This window comes from Dermacentor albipictus, chromosome 8 (genome assembly GCF_038994185.2).
Source record: "Dermacentor albipictus isolate Rhodes 1998 colony chromosome 8, USDA_Dalb.pri_finalv2, whole genome shotgun sequence".
Lineage (NCBI taxonomy): Eukaryota > Metazoa > Arthropoda > Arachnida > Ixodida > Ixodidae > Dermacentor > Dermacentor albipictus.
In genome coordinates, this window is record NC_091828.1 from 69,340,599 (window position 1) to 69,357,155 (window position 16,557).

At 47.3% G+C, this 16,557-nt stretch overlaps 1 protein-coding gene across 7 annotated transcripts in view; it reads left to right on the forward strand.

Annotated features, from left to right (window-relative positions):
• Nucleotides 1-16,557, forward strand: part of LOC135914494 (low-density lipoprotein receptor-related protein-like) — a 172,151-nt gene that overhangs the window by 108,127 nt on the left and 47,467 nt on the right. For 6 of the 7 annotated variants that reach the window (XM_065447372.1, XM_065447377.1, XM_065447374.1 and 3 more), the window contains one exon: nt 8,226-8,402. The exons of the other annotated variant lie outside the window; for it this stretch is intronic. In XM_065447372.1, coding sequence (XP_065303444.1) covers nt 8,226-8,402 — 177 coding nt within the window. The remainder of the gene's footprint in view (nt 1-8,225; nt 8,403-16,557) is intronic. 7 annotated transcript variants of the gene reach the window in all.

The window sequence follows — 16,557 nt, forward strand, 5'->3', positions numbered from 1 at the left end:
TACCCGGTGACGCATCTGCGGGTGGTGCCGTTTGGGCGAACAATTCAAAAAGGAATGAGAGTTTCACTTGTTTCACGCCTACTAAGCTAAGACAGAATTTGAGTTTCTTAAAATTAAATTATGGGGTTTTAACGTGCCAAAACCACTTTCTGATTATGAGGCACGCCGTAGTGGGGGACTCCGGAAATTTCGACCACCTGGGGTTCTTTAACGTGCACCTAAATCTAAGCACACGGGTGTTTTCGCATTTCGCCCCCATCGAAATGCGGCCGCCGCGGCCGGGATTCGATCCCGCGACCTCGTGCTCAGCAGCCCAACACCATAGCCACTGAGCAACCACGGCGGGTATTGAGTTTCTTACTAAACTATACTGGATATTTACGCTCCGAATAAAACGCTAGAAATTTTGTTACGTCACATTGCATACGTATGAGTGAGGAAATTGCTTTTATTGTGTTCTGCCCAGACGGCATGCAGCAGCTACCACTCTCATGCAACAAAAGCATGAAAGCTGTACTCGTGACACCGAAAACATATACAGCGCCAACGTTACGCCTCTTGAAGTTGGAACTAAGCACGATCCAGCCAGTGAGTTTTCTAGCTTTCATAACGCCATGAACACGACCAAACATCGAGCGAAAAAACTCTCTGCTCTCGAAAATTATTACCGCTTCCATTTATATACCTATCGCTGCCACAAGCAAAAGTCAATGGGCTAGCTGTCCACAAGCCGCAGATTGGACTGACAGCAACATATTACGGTAACGTAAAACAATTTCCACGCTGACTTAGCAGCCGAGGTGTGCTCTAAGTGCCAAAGTTCTCGTTTGCCGCTCGAAATTCACACCATGATGACGGCCACTGCATCTTTCACATGAAATATTGCACGCTTTGCTCCGGAGCTCAATAGGAGGGCGAAACGCATTTGCACGTACCTGAAATTCGCATGCCGGAAACCCGTCGACGCTTCCGAGAACGGGGCGCACAGCCATACACCCGTACGGCGGTTTGACTTGGACGTGACGCACTTCTATCAAACATTTCACATGCGACATGTTTCGCACTGATTGCGCGAACACCAGAAAATGACGCAGGCGGCATTGCGACGCCGAGCAGACGTGCAGCCACCGATGAGCTGTGTGCGCGGGTTGCAGAGAACAAAACCATACAAAACGTTAGGCGCGAGAAGATGGCGGCTCTCGTTGCGGAGACGAAGCGGACGAAGCAATGACAATGACGCGCGAATGAATGTTGCCAACTGTTGGCTCCGCGTTATGCCGGCGGTGGTGGCTTTAGTGGCGTGTGTTGCGGCTGTCTAATTTTTTATTTCTTTTCCCCAAACAGTATAGCTAAAATCAGTTCATTTTTTGAATTTTTAGCTGTGTTGTTTGGCATTATCTTTGTCTTTTTATGCTATTAAGCGGCCAATTATTGCCTCTCAGGTTCGCGCGCGCCAGTTTCGCGCGCAAATCTCAGAGGCCATAAGACAACTCGTTAGGAAATGCCGTTACTGTCGTTGTTAACGTTTCATCATCCTTTCTTCAACTGAGATAGAAAGGTAGTGTACCTTTTCCCGGGGTTGGGAGGGGGCGATCAAGACGGCATCGCTCAGCGGGGGGCGGGGGAGTAGGTTGGTGTTGGTTCTTTTCGCGAAATTCGCGAACCCTGCGATTTTTTTTATAACGTAAGCACTTCTATAATTCCCCAACAAGAAAAACCATCCGTCCGTCGGTCTGTACCACATGATATCTTTCAAAATAGAACCCGCAGCAGCGAGTGAATTCACCTTCGTGCTAGCTCTCGCTTCAACGCGACCGAAGCGGCGAGAACACTGCGCTCACGAAGCTTTCAGCTTATGCCGCACTATGCGCTTTTCGCAGATCACTTTCAAGATAGGTGTACGCGCGTCCGTTTTCAAAGCGAAGTAAACGGTGAGAACACAGCGCGTGAAGTTTTCAGCAGTGGGCACACTCTGTCCACAATGCATGCAGTTCGCTTTCAAGATACGGTTCGCGCGGCCGTGCCACAAGCCGGCGCCGCCGGAGAACGGTTGATAATGGTTCGTCGCGGATGAGGAGGGCTAAAGAGCGATAACGGCTCAAAACGAACGGAACGGCACCAGTGCGCCTGGCCACGCCACCTGCAGTATTTCGCTTGCGCCGCCGACCAGAGCAGCTCGTGTCGCCGCAGCGCTGTCGCTTATACTTGTAGGATCAAGTCTCATAACATTGATAACGCCATGGACTGCGTGTAGATGAGGAAGCGTCACAATGCTTACGCACACTTAGACAAATCCGAGAGGAGTTCCTGTCTAATTTTTTTTTACCGGAAATGTACAGTCAGCGGTGGGAACCAAGTTGACAATGCCTGTAAGACGAGTGCCAAGCTTTTTTTTTTGTGAGAGTCTTGCCCAGCTCCCAAAGACCTGCGCAAGCTAAGACTTGCTGATGGCTGTATGCGTTTTTTTTATTGTCGCATGCCCTCGAACCGCCACGAATGCTACAGTGTAATGGCATTAGAGCAGTATTCACGTCCACAGGGAAATGCAGCCGGTAATTGGGCTGCCTAAGGTTTGCGGCCCGGCGGCAGCTGCCCTCCCGTCCCCCGTTTCCGTTGACAAGTTAGGGGGAGGGGTCTAGAGCAATCTTACACCCCCCTCCCCACAGTGGCGTAACCAGAAAATGTTTTCGCGTGAGGGGGGGGGGGGTCCCAATTGACCGCGGAGAGGGAAGGAGCGGGGCCATTGCCATAGCAGCAAACATTTTACTGTTAGTGAGCGTTACACGTGCCCGGCGTGTCCCACTTGGCTACGCCGCTACTGCCCCCCCCCCCCCCCCCCCGCAATCGACGCAAATCGAGCTATCAGAACGTGCATGACACGCATGCATGACATAACATGAATGACATGCCGCGAAGCTAGCATGGATGTCGTCACATCATCATCATCAGCTTATTTTGACGTCCATCGCAGGACGAAAGCTTCTCCAGCGATCTCCAATACCCCTGTGTTGTGCTAACTGGTTCCACGTGTCTTCAAGTTTCCCAATTCCATCACGTCCACATTATTCTCTGCCGTCCTCGACTGTGCTTCCCTTCCCTTAGCACCCATTCTGCATCTCCAATAGACCAGCAGTTCTCTCTGTTACGCATTGCAATGTCTGCCCAGCACGACTTCTTCCTCTTAATGTCAACCAGAATATCAGCTATCCCCATTCGCTCTCTAATCCACATCGCTGTCTTCCAGTCTATTATGATCATGCCTAATAATTTTAATTCCATCGCTCGTTGCGCGGTCCTCAACGTCTTCCCAAGCTTCTTTGGTAACTTCCAAGTTTCGGCCCCATACGTTAGTAACGGTAGAAAGCAATGGTTAGCAGTAAGCTCCCCGGTCATGATTTAGTAATGCCTGCCGTAAGCTCTCCAGCTAATGTTTTATTTTTGTTAATTTCCTTGATCAGAGGCCCCTGCGAGTAATTAACCTCAATAAACGTATTTCTGCGCAGGTTCTAGAGGCTGACTACCGATCATGACATTCGTTCTCTCGCCAGGCCGCGGAACATTACTATTCTCTTCTGCATACTAACTCTCAATCAGACTTACACTTTCTTCGACAAGTTCCTCAAACGTTTGTTGCAAATAGTCTGCAGCGTTGCTGAGTATGCCAATGTCATCTACAAACCATAAGTTGGTGAGCTATTTACCGTTAGCCGTCACTCCTAACCATTCCCAGTCTAACTGGTTGCACACCTTTAAGTATTCAGTGATAGCATTGTAAATATTTTGCTATTGATCATATGAAGCCTTTTGCAGATATCTGGCTATGCAAAGTCTGCGCGTTAGTGTCATCCGTTCGATATCAACATTCGTGTGAAACTTCATTTTTGACCACTGTTCGGAGCTAGTGCACTGCTGCCTAGGTGCCCCGATCTAATCCTTCCAGCTACCTGATTCAAGCGCAGGTAGCGCGCGTTTCATGTATAGCCAATATCAACGCCTTAACTGGCAATGTTCATTTATCATATACTGTAAGCTTGTTCACTAACTCCCTTATAATTAGGGTGTAAATTAGAAAGACTGGGGTGTTCCAAGGGTGTTTTCTTGTTGAACACCCTTTTCCGTTAAAAAGGGTGTTTAAAGGGTGTTTACAAAGGGTGAAAAGTTGAATACACCCGCATTACACCCATAAGGGTGTGAAAATTTTAAGAGTGTACAAGCTCCTACTCTGAAAACGCCGCCTGCGCTCCTTTAAAAGCATAATTTGGAAACATTTCTTAGTTATCAGAAGTCATTCTGGATAAAGTACAAGGGCAAATACAAGCGTCGTTCCCGTATATATATATATATATATATATATATATATATATATATATATATATATATATATATATATATATATATATATATATATATATATATATTGTAGTGGGTAATATGCATGTGGCACTGTGCGGACTGCCACCAATGCGGTGCCAGACCCGAGCTCAGTCTGCTGATGCGAAGCGCTGGGACTCGTGATCGCGATCTACCTGCGATCCCACGAACGAGCTGCAATAAACCCCATTTCAGTTGGAGGAGGTGCGGAGCAACCTCGGAAACTGGAACTCCGAAGCCGGACGCTACCGATTGCTGCGACCATACCTGACGAAACGACCCAGGAAGTTGCACCACAGCCCCCGGCGCTCATCGTTTACGGTGCGTTGCGCGAGAGTAAACCCGCCATCTTTAGCGGCACAGATGATCATCACGTGGAGGATTGTTCTTCATCTTACTAACGGGTGAGCCAGCATAGCAAGTGGGACGACGTCACCAAGTTTCACAACGTGCTGTTTTATTTCACCGGCGTCGCGAACGTCTGGTTGGTTCCGAAACCACGAACACGATTTCACAACGTGGAGCACATTCAAGACAAGTTTCGCAGAAGTGTTCTGGTGTCCCACTGTGCGAAAGCTTCGCGCAGAACAACGCTTACGGGGGCGTGCGCAACATCACGCTGAAACTTTCCCAAGTTACATCGAAAATGTCATTGACCTGCGTAAGCGTGTCAATCCTTCAATGGCAGAACAGGACAAGATAAAACACGTTATGAAAGGAATTGATGAGGACTGTTTTCAAATGTTGTTAGCGAAAGATGCGCGTACCGCGGCGCAAATCATCAATTTGTGCCAAAGTTTTCACGAGCTACGGAAACAACGCATGTTAGCTCGGCGCCCACCGCCTACGGAAGATTCGTTAGCAGCATTGGTTATTGGCGACAACCACACAAGTTTGCTGACGAATTTGTGCACGAAGAGGTCGCGCGACAGCTCTCGATTTTGCCGACCACGGAAAAGTCGTCTCAATATTTGGCTCCAGCAATCCGACAAATAATTCAAGAGCAAGTGACCGAAGTTCCACCTCCGTGTCAGCCGGCTCCCGTGGACGCGCCTCTAACGTATGCTGAAGCCATTGCACGGGGGCGCCTCTCCCGCCGGTGTTCTCTCCTCCACCTTCGCCTCGCCAGCCGGCGGCTCCCTTTTTCAGTGCACAACAGCAGGGTACAAATCCTTGGCGCATTGCTGACAACCGACCAATATGCTACACCAGCAGTACCCCGGGACATATAGCGTGCTTCTGCCGCCGGCGCTTGCCGGCCTTCGTGGGCACCCCGCGACCACCCAACTCCGGCTTCCGACCATTCCGTATGCCTCAACGACCACCACCGAAAGTCTACGCTGCTGATGACATACTAGCACCGCAGTCACAGCTCTACGATACTCGTCGCTCGCCTTCCCTTCGTCGGCGCTCACTGTCACCCATACGTCGTAGGCCCAGTTCCAGTACTACTGAGGCGGAAAACTGATTTCCGCAGTTCCTGAGGCCCGAACTGCGTCATCATCGGAACATCGAAGTCCTGATTTTTCCCCCGCTAACGTTATTGAAGGGTCCGTTGAGGCCATCAAATCTCTTGCGCTCGTCGATACAGGTTTTGCTCTATCCCTGACTAGTGAGAAGCTTTGTCGTGCATTACGGAAAGTGACCATGATGCCTTCGGTACTATTGCTTAGAACAGCCAGTGCACAACAAGTTCAGCCAGTTGCTTTGTGAACTGCCAGGGTGGTAATTCGCGACATTTTGTATTCAATTGATTTCTTTGTGTTAACTTGTTGCTCTCACGATGTTATTCTCAGTTGGCATTTTCTGTCGCGCCATCACGGCGTCATTGACTGTGCACGTGATGAGGTTCAATTCTCCGTTCTGTGTGATCTGCGATCTCACGACTGTCAAGCTCATGATGTTAGCAGGATCTGTGTAGCTTCAAATACTGACCTTCCCCCTCACAGCACTGCATTGGTCTCTGTTTCATGCGCATAGCTTGCCGAAGCGTCGGTCATATTTTCACCCGCTTACGTCTTCATTCGCCACCAGCCTATATTGTTGCCTTTTGCCCTCATGGTTCACCATGGTGCTGCAGAAATACTGATTTCTCACCCAAATTCGTGCACTTTGGCTTTGCACTGTGGCGAGACTCTTGGTACCATCCAGTCTGTGGACTCCTATGTTATTGTGCATTTCTCTGCTGCCGGCGACGTGGATACTGCCAACGTAATAGCACTGACACTCCATATGCCATCTAACCGTGTATCACCGGATGTTTTTGTCGCTCTGTTGGCTATGACCTCGAGCCGACATAACATGAGCGGCTAATTACTCTTTTAAATAATTTTCACGCCTCTTTTGCCTGGAACCAAGCATCATTAGGCCGCACAAGTATCATTTCTCACCATATTGATACGGGACATTACGCATCATTACGCCAGCGTCCGTACCGTGTGTCATCCGCCGAGCGTCATGTCATCACCGGGGAACTTGAAGACATGCTTGAACGTGGTGTTATCAAGCCATCCTGCAGCCCTTGGTCGTCTCCCGTAGTACTCATTGAGAAAAAAGATGGCTCGATTCGTTTCTGTGTGGACTATCGTCGCCTCAACAAGTCTACACGAAAAGATGTCTATCCTCTACCGCGCATAGATGGCGCCCTGGATTGTCTTCATGGTGCCGAATCCTTTTCTTCTTTGGACTTGCGATCGGGCTTTTGGCAAGTGTCAGTGGTTGAATCCGACCGCTCGAATTAAGACAGCTTCAATTACGCCTGATAGCCTGTATGAGTTTACACTACTGCCATTCGGCCTCTGCTGTGCACCCCCGACATTGGAAATGATGATGGACAATATTCTTCGAGGCCTCAAATGGAAGACGTGCTTGTGTTGTTTAGACGACGTAGTAGTTTCCTCCCGTGATTTCACCACTCACCTCTCACGTCTACGGGAAGTCCTTACTTGCCTTACCACAGCTGGCCTTCAACTTAACTTGAAAAAATTACTTTCAAATCAACCCATCACTTATATTGTCCTTATCTTCAAATACGTTTGCTTGAAATATTAGGTCTCTATTTGTTTGCTGTTGGCCTTAATGCAGCCCAAATTGAAAAAAAATGATGTCCGTTGTCATTGCCTAATCATATCTGTATAGTATGCTATTCACTTCGAAAGTTGTGTTTTGTGCTGTAGCTTTGGTTACAGAGTGAATGGTATCATATTACTCAACTCGCTTAAGATCTGCGGCAATGTTTTGTTCAGCAATCACTGGTACGCACCGTAAGCCCTGTTAATTGTTCGCTTAATCACCATTTCATCTGAAATAGAAAATGTGAGTGACAGTGACGTGCCATGCACTAGCGTGCCATACGGACTACTCCAAACGGTGCACAAAAAATACTTGTTCTATTGCGCCAAACATATACTAGGAATCTTTCCTACAACCACAGTTTTACAAACTTCAACTACCACCCTCTTCTCACTTGGAGATGATGCCGTTTCGAGTACCACGCCATGAAAGGCGTCCTGCTAGCGGCCTTTGCGACGCCCCGTATCTCACTCATCGCTTTAGACGTTCGTTTTTCATCTGTGCACGCCCTTCGTGATAAGCGATATAAGTAACTGCAAAGCTATCACTGACAAGCTTGCAAAGGGTAGGCTACTACTGCGCTATACTCGGTTCTTGTACATAAATTTAACCATATAGATGTTCACACGAAGTTTTAACGCTTCTTTCGCAGATAATATGAGGTCCATGGTGTGCCGTCATGTACGCTAGAGATTACGCAACAAGCAGCATGTTTGTGATTGTGACCAAGCGTTAGCCTTTTATCTATTTCTGATCGTAAACTCCTGACTTTTCTTCCCTAGCATCCCAAAGCCGCAAGAAGAAGAGCACTGCGCGCCATGCCAGTGCGACGACAAGCAATCGGTGTGCTTTGTTGTTGACACCATGTGCCACTGCGTTAATGGGAGCCTTCGGTTCTGGGAGACGGGAAAATGCGCCATGAACAGAAGCGACTGCGGCAAACTGCTCGTTCCTCCACTGTAAGAACCGCGTTCTTTGGCAACATGCAAAATATTAGCTGTTATACCACATTCTAAATCCAACGCCATATATAAGTGGCATTATATGTGGCAGTATGCAGCAAGTGTCTCTGTGCAATGCAAAATAGGAGTGAGAGCTAGATTAGGCGGCAATGTTATAGTGCTACATTTCTCGAAAAGGCCGCTAATAAACGTGCTTCATTATTTGATGAGTGAACAGAGGTCACTCAAAGGTCCAACATAGGTCGAAACGTAACTCCTGTTAACCATACGCTGAGTATGGGTAATATTGATAAACAGTTCACGGTTCCACAATACCAGCAACCTTGATTTTGCATGTCAGCTTCGTTTTTTTCATTTTTTAAATGTATGGTACTGTAAACAACACCATCTCATGCCATCTGGCCTCACTCGAAGCCTTAGTGAAAATCTTCTTTACAAGTTAGAAGTTCATGGTCAAAAAATTAGTATAAGCAAGACAGGTCACCAGCTGACTCGTGCTCCAAAGTGGAGAACCAACGTTAGAAAGTAAACATTATTTTTAATCCAAATGTTTCGCCAGATGTATGCGCACTCTCCCCTGATATCATTTGACAATAGTGCTACTGATGCTCGGAAATGCGGCAACTATTTCTAAATAAAGCATTTTAACTGATGATGTAGCCATCGCAGAATTAACGTAGCTCATGAGCCCGGTGCTCGAAATATTGACAATATTGTGCACTGGCATCCGTCTCGCCCCATGTTGTTCTTTTCGTAATCGGCACTCCTTATATCGCTTAAATGCGTTTCGTGTTCCTGCAGCTCACTTGAGTTTATAAAAAGCTGTGAAAAGACTGAACTAATACAGGCCATACCAGTTAATTCTGCCTTTGAGTAAATTCACCAAGAACTACGGAATAACGAAAATTGTCCAAATGGGGCGTGCTAACAAGTGAAGAATCAATACTTCTACACAAATGAGGCAGTGAACGTTTACGAAGATGGTCGACAAACTGATTCCCGATGAGGAACTTGATCTTTTGGCAAGTACGATGACAAACGTCAACAGCCACAAAGAATAATACAATTCAGCTTCAAGTGCAGCGGTTGCAATTCACGAAAGAACGACTGCTGCACGCACAGCAGTAGGCAGATATTTCCTATTTCTGATAGCTCAAGCAGTCTACGATGGTGGCTTTTGAGCCGCACATACTTGTACTTACAAAGAGCACCGTCGAGGTAACCCATTTCACGCCTACACCTGTTTGTGCGGGCCAGCGATGGGTTGTCTCCTGAGAGTACTCCAGGAAGGAAACACCTGACGCGGTGCTACCTGTAATGTGAACGGTCTGATACAGAGTCGTGTTTTTATTAAGCTCATAGTTTCCTCTCAACGCATTGCGTTGGTGATTTACGCGTGCGGCCTAGGAATCGCCCTATTATTTTCAACTATTCCTGCGCGACTATCAAGAGTCGAGACCATTGTTTCGCGCGCTACAAGCTGCTACTCTGAAAAGGCTACTTGCGCTATTTTACAAGCATAATTTAGAAAATTTTCTTAATACTCAGAAAACAATCTGCATACAGTGAAGAAGACAGGCGAAAAAAAAAAGCGTCCTTCCGGTATATATATACATATCATGGATCACGGACCTATTATATATCCGTTGTAGGACGAAGGTCTCTTCCTGCGATTTCCAATTACCCCTGTTCTGCGCCCAACTGATGCCGACTGGCGCCTTCGAATTTCCTAATTCACCTAGTCATCTGCCCTCCTCGACTACTCTGCGTTTCCTTGCTGTTGGCACCCATTCTGTCCCCCTAATGGTGCACCGGTTACCAAGCATACGCACTACATTACCAGCTTAGCTCCATTTTTCTCTGTTAAGGTAAATTAGAATATCGGCTACACCCGTTTGCTATCTGATCCAAACCACTCTCTTTCAGTCTCTTAACGTTATGCCTAGTATTCTTCGTTCAATCGCTCTTGGCGCGCTCCTTAACTTGTTCTCAAGCTTCATTGTTAGTCTCCAAGTTTCTGCCCCATGTGTTAGCACCGGTAAAAGCACCGGTCTTAGCACCTTTTTTTCAATGATAATGGTAAGCTTCCAGTCAGGAAAGGACAATGTCTGTAGTACGCACTCCAAATCATTTTTATTCTCCTGTAAATTTCCATCACATAATCAGAAACCCATGTGTGTAAATGAGCTAGGTACACGTACTGCTTCACCGACTCGAGAGGTTACTGGTGATCCTGAATGCTTGCTTTCGTTTCAGGTTATTGATCTTTGTCTTTGTCTTCTGCATATAATCTTCAACCCCACTCTTGAACGCTATCTGTTAAGGTCCTCAATCATTTGTTTTAACTCGTCCCCAGTGTTGCTCAACAGCGCAATGCCATCTGCAGAAAGCTTAAAATATACCCTAGCTACATATTTGTAACATCGTTAAACCCTTACGTCCCAGTTACATGCCGATAGACATAAAAGCTTTGCCAGAGTAAGGAGAAAGGCTTCTCGAGGTAAGAATCATGACCGGTAATTTACGGAATTGGCTTCTTACCCGTCGAGGGGGCCATCCGACGCTTCAATTCTTCCCATTTGATTTTATTGCGGTAGCGTAACAAAAATTACCGACGATTACTTTACTTCTTAATGCGAAGTTTCAGCGCAGCTCTTCAGCTGTTTCTGCTTTCCGATATATTGAGGCAACTAATTCGAGCAAGACATGAATGTACAGAGTTTCCTGCTTCAAGAAACACGCCACTCCCTGCCCTTGATATGTATTCGAAAGCTTTGGGGTCGGAGAGGTCATTAAGTGTTTCGCACTAGATTCCAAGGGAAGGGAAGCGTAGGAGGGGGCGGCAGAAAGTTAGCTGGGCGGATGAGATTAAGAATTTCGCAGGGACGACATAGGCCACAATCAGTACATGACCGGGGTAGTTGGAGAAGTATGGGAGAGGCCTTTGCCCTGCAGTGAACGTTACGATGATGATGATGTTGATGATGATGATGACGAGGTGGTTGCAGAAGTAGATGGATATATGCTCGACTTGCTGCACTAATGCCTGGTTCGGGGTAGCACATGTCTGGCTTCGGGCGGCGACGGCGCTGGGCCTCTGCTCAGGCTACTCGCCTTACAGCAGCTCCAGACGAAGGACTGCCACCGGTTGCATTGCTCATGGCTCAGAAAGAACTGGCTGAGAATAAACTATGTATATAGGCAGACGGATTATGTTATAATATAAACCGTCTGTGAGCCTCGGACAATCAGACTAGTGAAGAACATTTCGCACCAGCCGCCGTAAAAGGGGGGTAGCTTGGCGCAAATGCCTCGCTCTATCAGGTGGTCTAGGGAGGCTGTTCGTAGCCGCATAGGAACATTGTGCGGCGAAGAGATGGCAGTGACTGACTGACGCCGCTGAAGCTGCTAGAAAGTAAACTGAAGGTTGCTATGCGCTTCGGTTTGCGAAGTGCGCCCCGTGACCCGCTGATACCGAGCCGGTGCTTCGGCAACCGGAGAGCACCACGGGCTGTCGCTCGGTCGCCGCCACGGAGGAGTGGGGCAGTAGGTGTACACGTAGCAAAGAACGAAGGTAGCTATGCGCTTCGACTAGAGAAGCAGACCATCATCGAGATCAGCCGCGACCGAACCGGCGTTATCATTGCCGCCACCCAGGGAGCGTGCGTCTAAATGTCGCACAAAAATCCCTCACGTGACTTGATCCTAGGTGCTTAGGGACAGGATCGTTTAGGAACCTATGAGAAGGCGCGATGGCGGCGGCAAGCATTGCGGTGGCGCCATGTGGGGCGTTGAATCTCTGGCCGATGCACGAGCACATCATAATTGGACTTCTCCGCTCTTTCTGCGCATGCCCGAGAACCAGTGGTTGCGATAGAGAAATGGCGGGCTTTTGGTGCTTAAAATTTCTCTTTGCCTATACCAAGAAAGTTGCTAGCTCCGTTTGTCTCTAGCCGAGCTGGCCGCACGAAATGGACAGAATACGTGGCCGGCAAGGCGAACAAGCCGTGTCCGAGGAATGTTTGTTGCTATTTTGTTTAGACGGTAGCATATTAAATTCTGATAGTCGCAGGGGGATACATTTGGACGTGAGGCATTTTCTCGGATGACTTTAATGGCAAAACATTACGTCGTGCGGATGCCTAGTTCATTATTGTCGTTGAGCATACCACACACTTCAGGGGAACCGCGGCAACAGAAACAGTTTATTAATTCAACTGCCATGCCGATGCATTAGTTCTTAAGGTAACTGAGCATACAACACACTTAGAGATTCGTGAGAATGGTACATTTTGTACTATGTATAGTAAAGTACTAAAACTTGCGTCGCCATGCAGTCTGAGCCGTAGATCGTTGGGAGAGCTGTACAGCCACACTGGCAAAACACTGCGCCCTACGGATGATTGCGGAACAAATTTATGCTAAAGGAAAATGGTCGTCTTGCAATTTCATAGCAGCAGAACCTTGTGAAACTTGTAAAATAACACTGATATTGGCTACATGGCGCAGATTCGTAGCGATTCTTAGGTGCTTGTGCGCAAGGGTTATTAATGAAAGAGCGCGTATTACTAATCCAGGATGTTACGATGTCTAGCTCATATACGGGGCGCTCTATGTAGGCGAAACAAGGGCTCACATCGCTAAAACCGCATGCGAAATAGCTCTGAAGGCCTGTCAGTACACTCGTTCGGCGTCTCCGTGCTTGCTCTGCGACAGGAGATGTTACGCGAGGTCCGCACGCATATCACACTGTATCCTCTGACAGTGACCGCTTTCCACTCTTGGTATACTTCGCCGCAGTACACTGTGCATGTTTGATTGCGCAAGACTGGTGCCCTACGGCGAAGCTGACTTTAGGCAAACGGCATTCTCCAAAGCTCGAGCCATCTTGACCGTCACTGCGGATAGAAAACGCATACACGTTCAAGCTATTTCAGCTGCATCATTTTGTCGATGTTCACCCCTCTTTACTAGATGAAGAATGATAACGTACGCCTGTGTGGATGACTTAAAGTTGATAAAAGGCCTGGTAACTTACATGCAGTCAGTCGCCTTGTCGGCCACGCATTCTGGCGATTGTGCGGCCAGCTCGGCTAGGGACGAGTGGAGCTAACAACTTTCCTGCCTGTAGTACCTAGGCGAAGATAAATCTCAAGGACCGAAAGACCCCACATTTCTCTCTGGCAAGCACTGCTCCTCGTGCATGCACAGAAAGAGCGGAGAAATCCAATTATGATGTGCTCGAGGCCAATGCCTCCTTTACTAGATGCCTGCCCCTATTGAAAATCCCAGCGTTGCCCATCATGAATTTTATGCTGGGCATGATGTAAAATGTGCTGGGCATGATGGAAAATATGGTGCTTATGATGGAATTTATTGTGCGTATATTGGGTGGATGGTTGGTACGGTGGTAGATGGTGGGATGTATTGGTGGGATACATACTGGGTGACTTGTCTCAATGGTGGGCAAGCTGGGTGAACGGCGGGTGTACTGGGTGGATGGTGTGATGACTACTGGGTGACCTGTGTAAATGGTGGGTGAATGCTGGGCGTGCTGGGAGGATGGTGGTTACATACTGGGTGAACTCTGGGAATGGTGGGTGAATGATGGATGTGCTGGGTGAATACTGCATGCACGTACTGGGTGACATGTAAATGGCGGGTAAATGGTGTGCATGCTGGGTGAATGGTGGGTGTTCTCGGTGGTTCATGAAACACATAGTGGAAGAAAAATGAGCGAATATATGTGACAGCCAGAAAACATGACAGGTCTGTGTGTCAATGGTTGCAACATTTAGAGAGATAATGGTGGGTACCACGTACATTAACTTAAAAGTGCACTTAATTAACTTATTCACGTACATTAACTTAAAAGTTTCAGTGACCACAAAATAATGCATTTGCTTGCAAAATTGCAGGATACACGGCAAAGCTGGCTTATAAATTGATGATACATTCTCCCTCTCTCTCTCATATATTTCCAGGGTGCGTCAAATTAAAATTCAACTTCCTCGCCCCCTTAAATCTCCTACAATTAAACTTTTACAACAAGAACGGAAATTACTACTGCATGTTTTCCTTGGCACAAGCAGAAGTTCCATGGGAAGCAGTTAAGTAATGGTGAAAAAACAAATACATGTATATTATGCTTGTTTTTTGTAGTGCGCTGCATCCACGTGGTTGCCTAATAGGAAGCTTTGGAAAACAAGTATTTTAAGATATCTTAATGTAATAACTAATGAATGCGTACCATTCCTACACTTCGTAGAAAGCCATGAAAGGAAGCGGTTATGACAATGAAAGGTTCTGCTTGTAGCTTTCATAATATGCTGAAAGCCAGTAGTTGTGCCTAAGATATGTGTTACATAATGCTTGATTCTACTTATGTCACACTATACTAAACATTACGTGAGAAACAGAAAAGAATTCCACATTGTGGTGGGAAGAAAGGGTATTTGCTAAACACAAACGCTTTGCTTACAGATGGCTTGGTAGTTCTGTAACTCAGAAAAGCAGACACACATTCGCTCAGTAAATCTGTCATTTTAGCAGTAGTGTGACATAGGAGCTTATTATTTAGTAAGCACATTGTTGCTCATACCATCTTCAGTGCCATTGTCCAGACTAATGCATATAAACATCCGACATGCATAATAATTTGGTGGAAAAGCGAATTACCAAACCAACAAGATAATGCAGAGTCATATTTCAGCACAAGCTGAAATGAATTTCTTTTTTGCCTCATGACATACCAACTACAGGTGATGGAGGAATGAGACTTTTTGTACTGATATATACTCGAATGAAGTAACTATAGAGGGCACAACCTATATTACTGCTGAATTCATGTCGACACAATGCAACAGCTAGTGATGAATAATAAGCTCCAGACGAAGGACTGCCACCGGTTGCCTTGCTCATGGCTCAGAAAGAACTGGCTGAGTATAAACTATGTATATAAGCAGACGGATTATGTTATAATATAAACCATCTGTGAGCCTCGGACAATCAGACTCGTGCAGACCATTTCGCACCAGCGGCCGTAAAAGGGGGGTAGCTTGGCGCAAATGCCTCGCTTATCAGGAGGTCTAGGGAGGCAGTTCGTAGCCGCATAGGAACATTATGCGGCGAAGAGATGGCAGTGACTGACTGACGCCGCTGAAGCTGCTACAAAGTAAACTGAAGGTGGCTATGCGCTTCGGTTTGCGAAGTGCGCACCGTGACCCGCTGATACCGAGCCGGTCCTTCGGCAAACGGAGAACACCACGGGCTGTCGCTCGGTCGCCGCCACGGAGAAATGGGGCAGTAGGTGTACAGGTAGTAAAGAACGAAGGTAGCTAGGCGCTTCGACTAGGGAAGCAGACCATCATCGAGATAAGCCGCGACCGAACCGGCGTTATCATTGCCGCCGCACAGGGAGCGTGCGTCTAAATGTCGCACAAAAATCCCTCACGTGACCTGATCCTAGGTGCCTAGGGACAGGATCGTTTAGGGACCTATGAGAAGGCGCGATTGTGGCGGCAAGCATTGCCGTGGCGCCATGGGGCGCGTTGAATCTGTGGCCAATGCACGAGCACACCATAAATGGATGTCTCCGCTCTTTCTGCGCATGCGCGAGGACCAGTGATTGCGAGACAGAAATGGGGGGCTTTTGGTGCTTAAAATTTTTCTTTACCTATACCTAGAATGTTGCTAGCTCCGTTTGTCTCTAGCCGAGCTGGCCGCACAAAATCGACAGAATGCGTGGCCGGCAATGCGACCAAGCCGTGTCCGAGGTGTGTTTTTTGCTAATTTGTTGCGACGGTAGCATATTAAATTCTGATAGTCGCAGGGGGATACGTTTGGACGTGAGGCATTTTCTCGGATGACTTTAATGGCAAAACATTACGTCGTGCGGATGCATAGTTCGTTAGTGTCGTTGAGCATATCACACACTTCATGGGAACCGCGGCAACGGAAACGGTTTATGAATTCAACTGCCTTGCCGATGCATTAGTTCTTAAGGTAACTAAGCATACAACACACTTGGGGAATCGTGAGAATGGAACATTTTGTACTATGTATAGGAAAGTACTAAAACTTGCGTCGCCATGCAGTCTGAGCCGTAGATCGTTGGGAGAGCTGTACAGCCACACTGGCAAAACACTGCGCC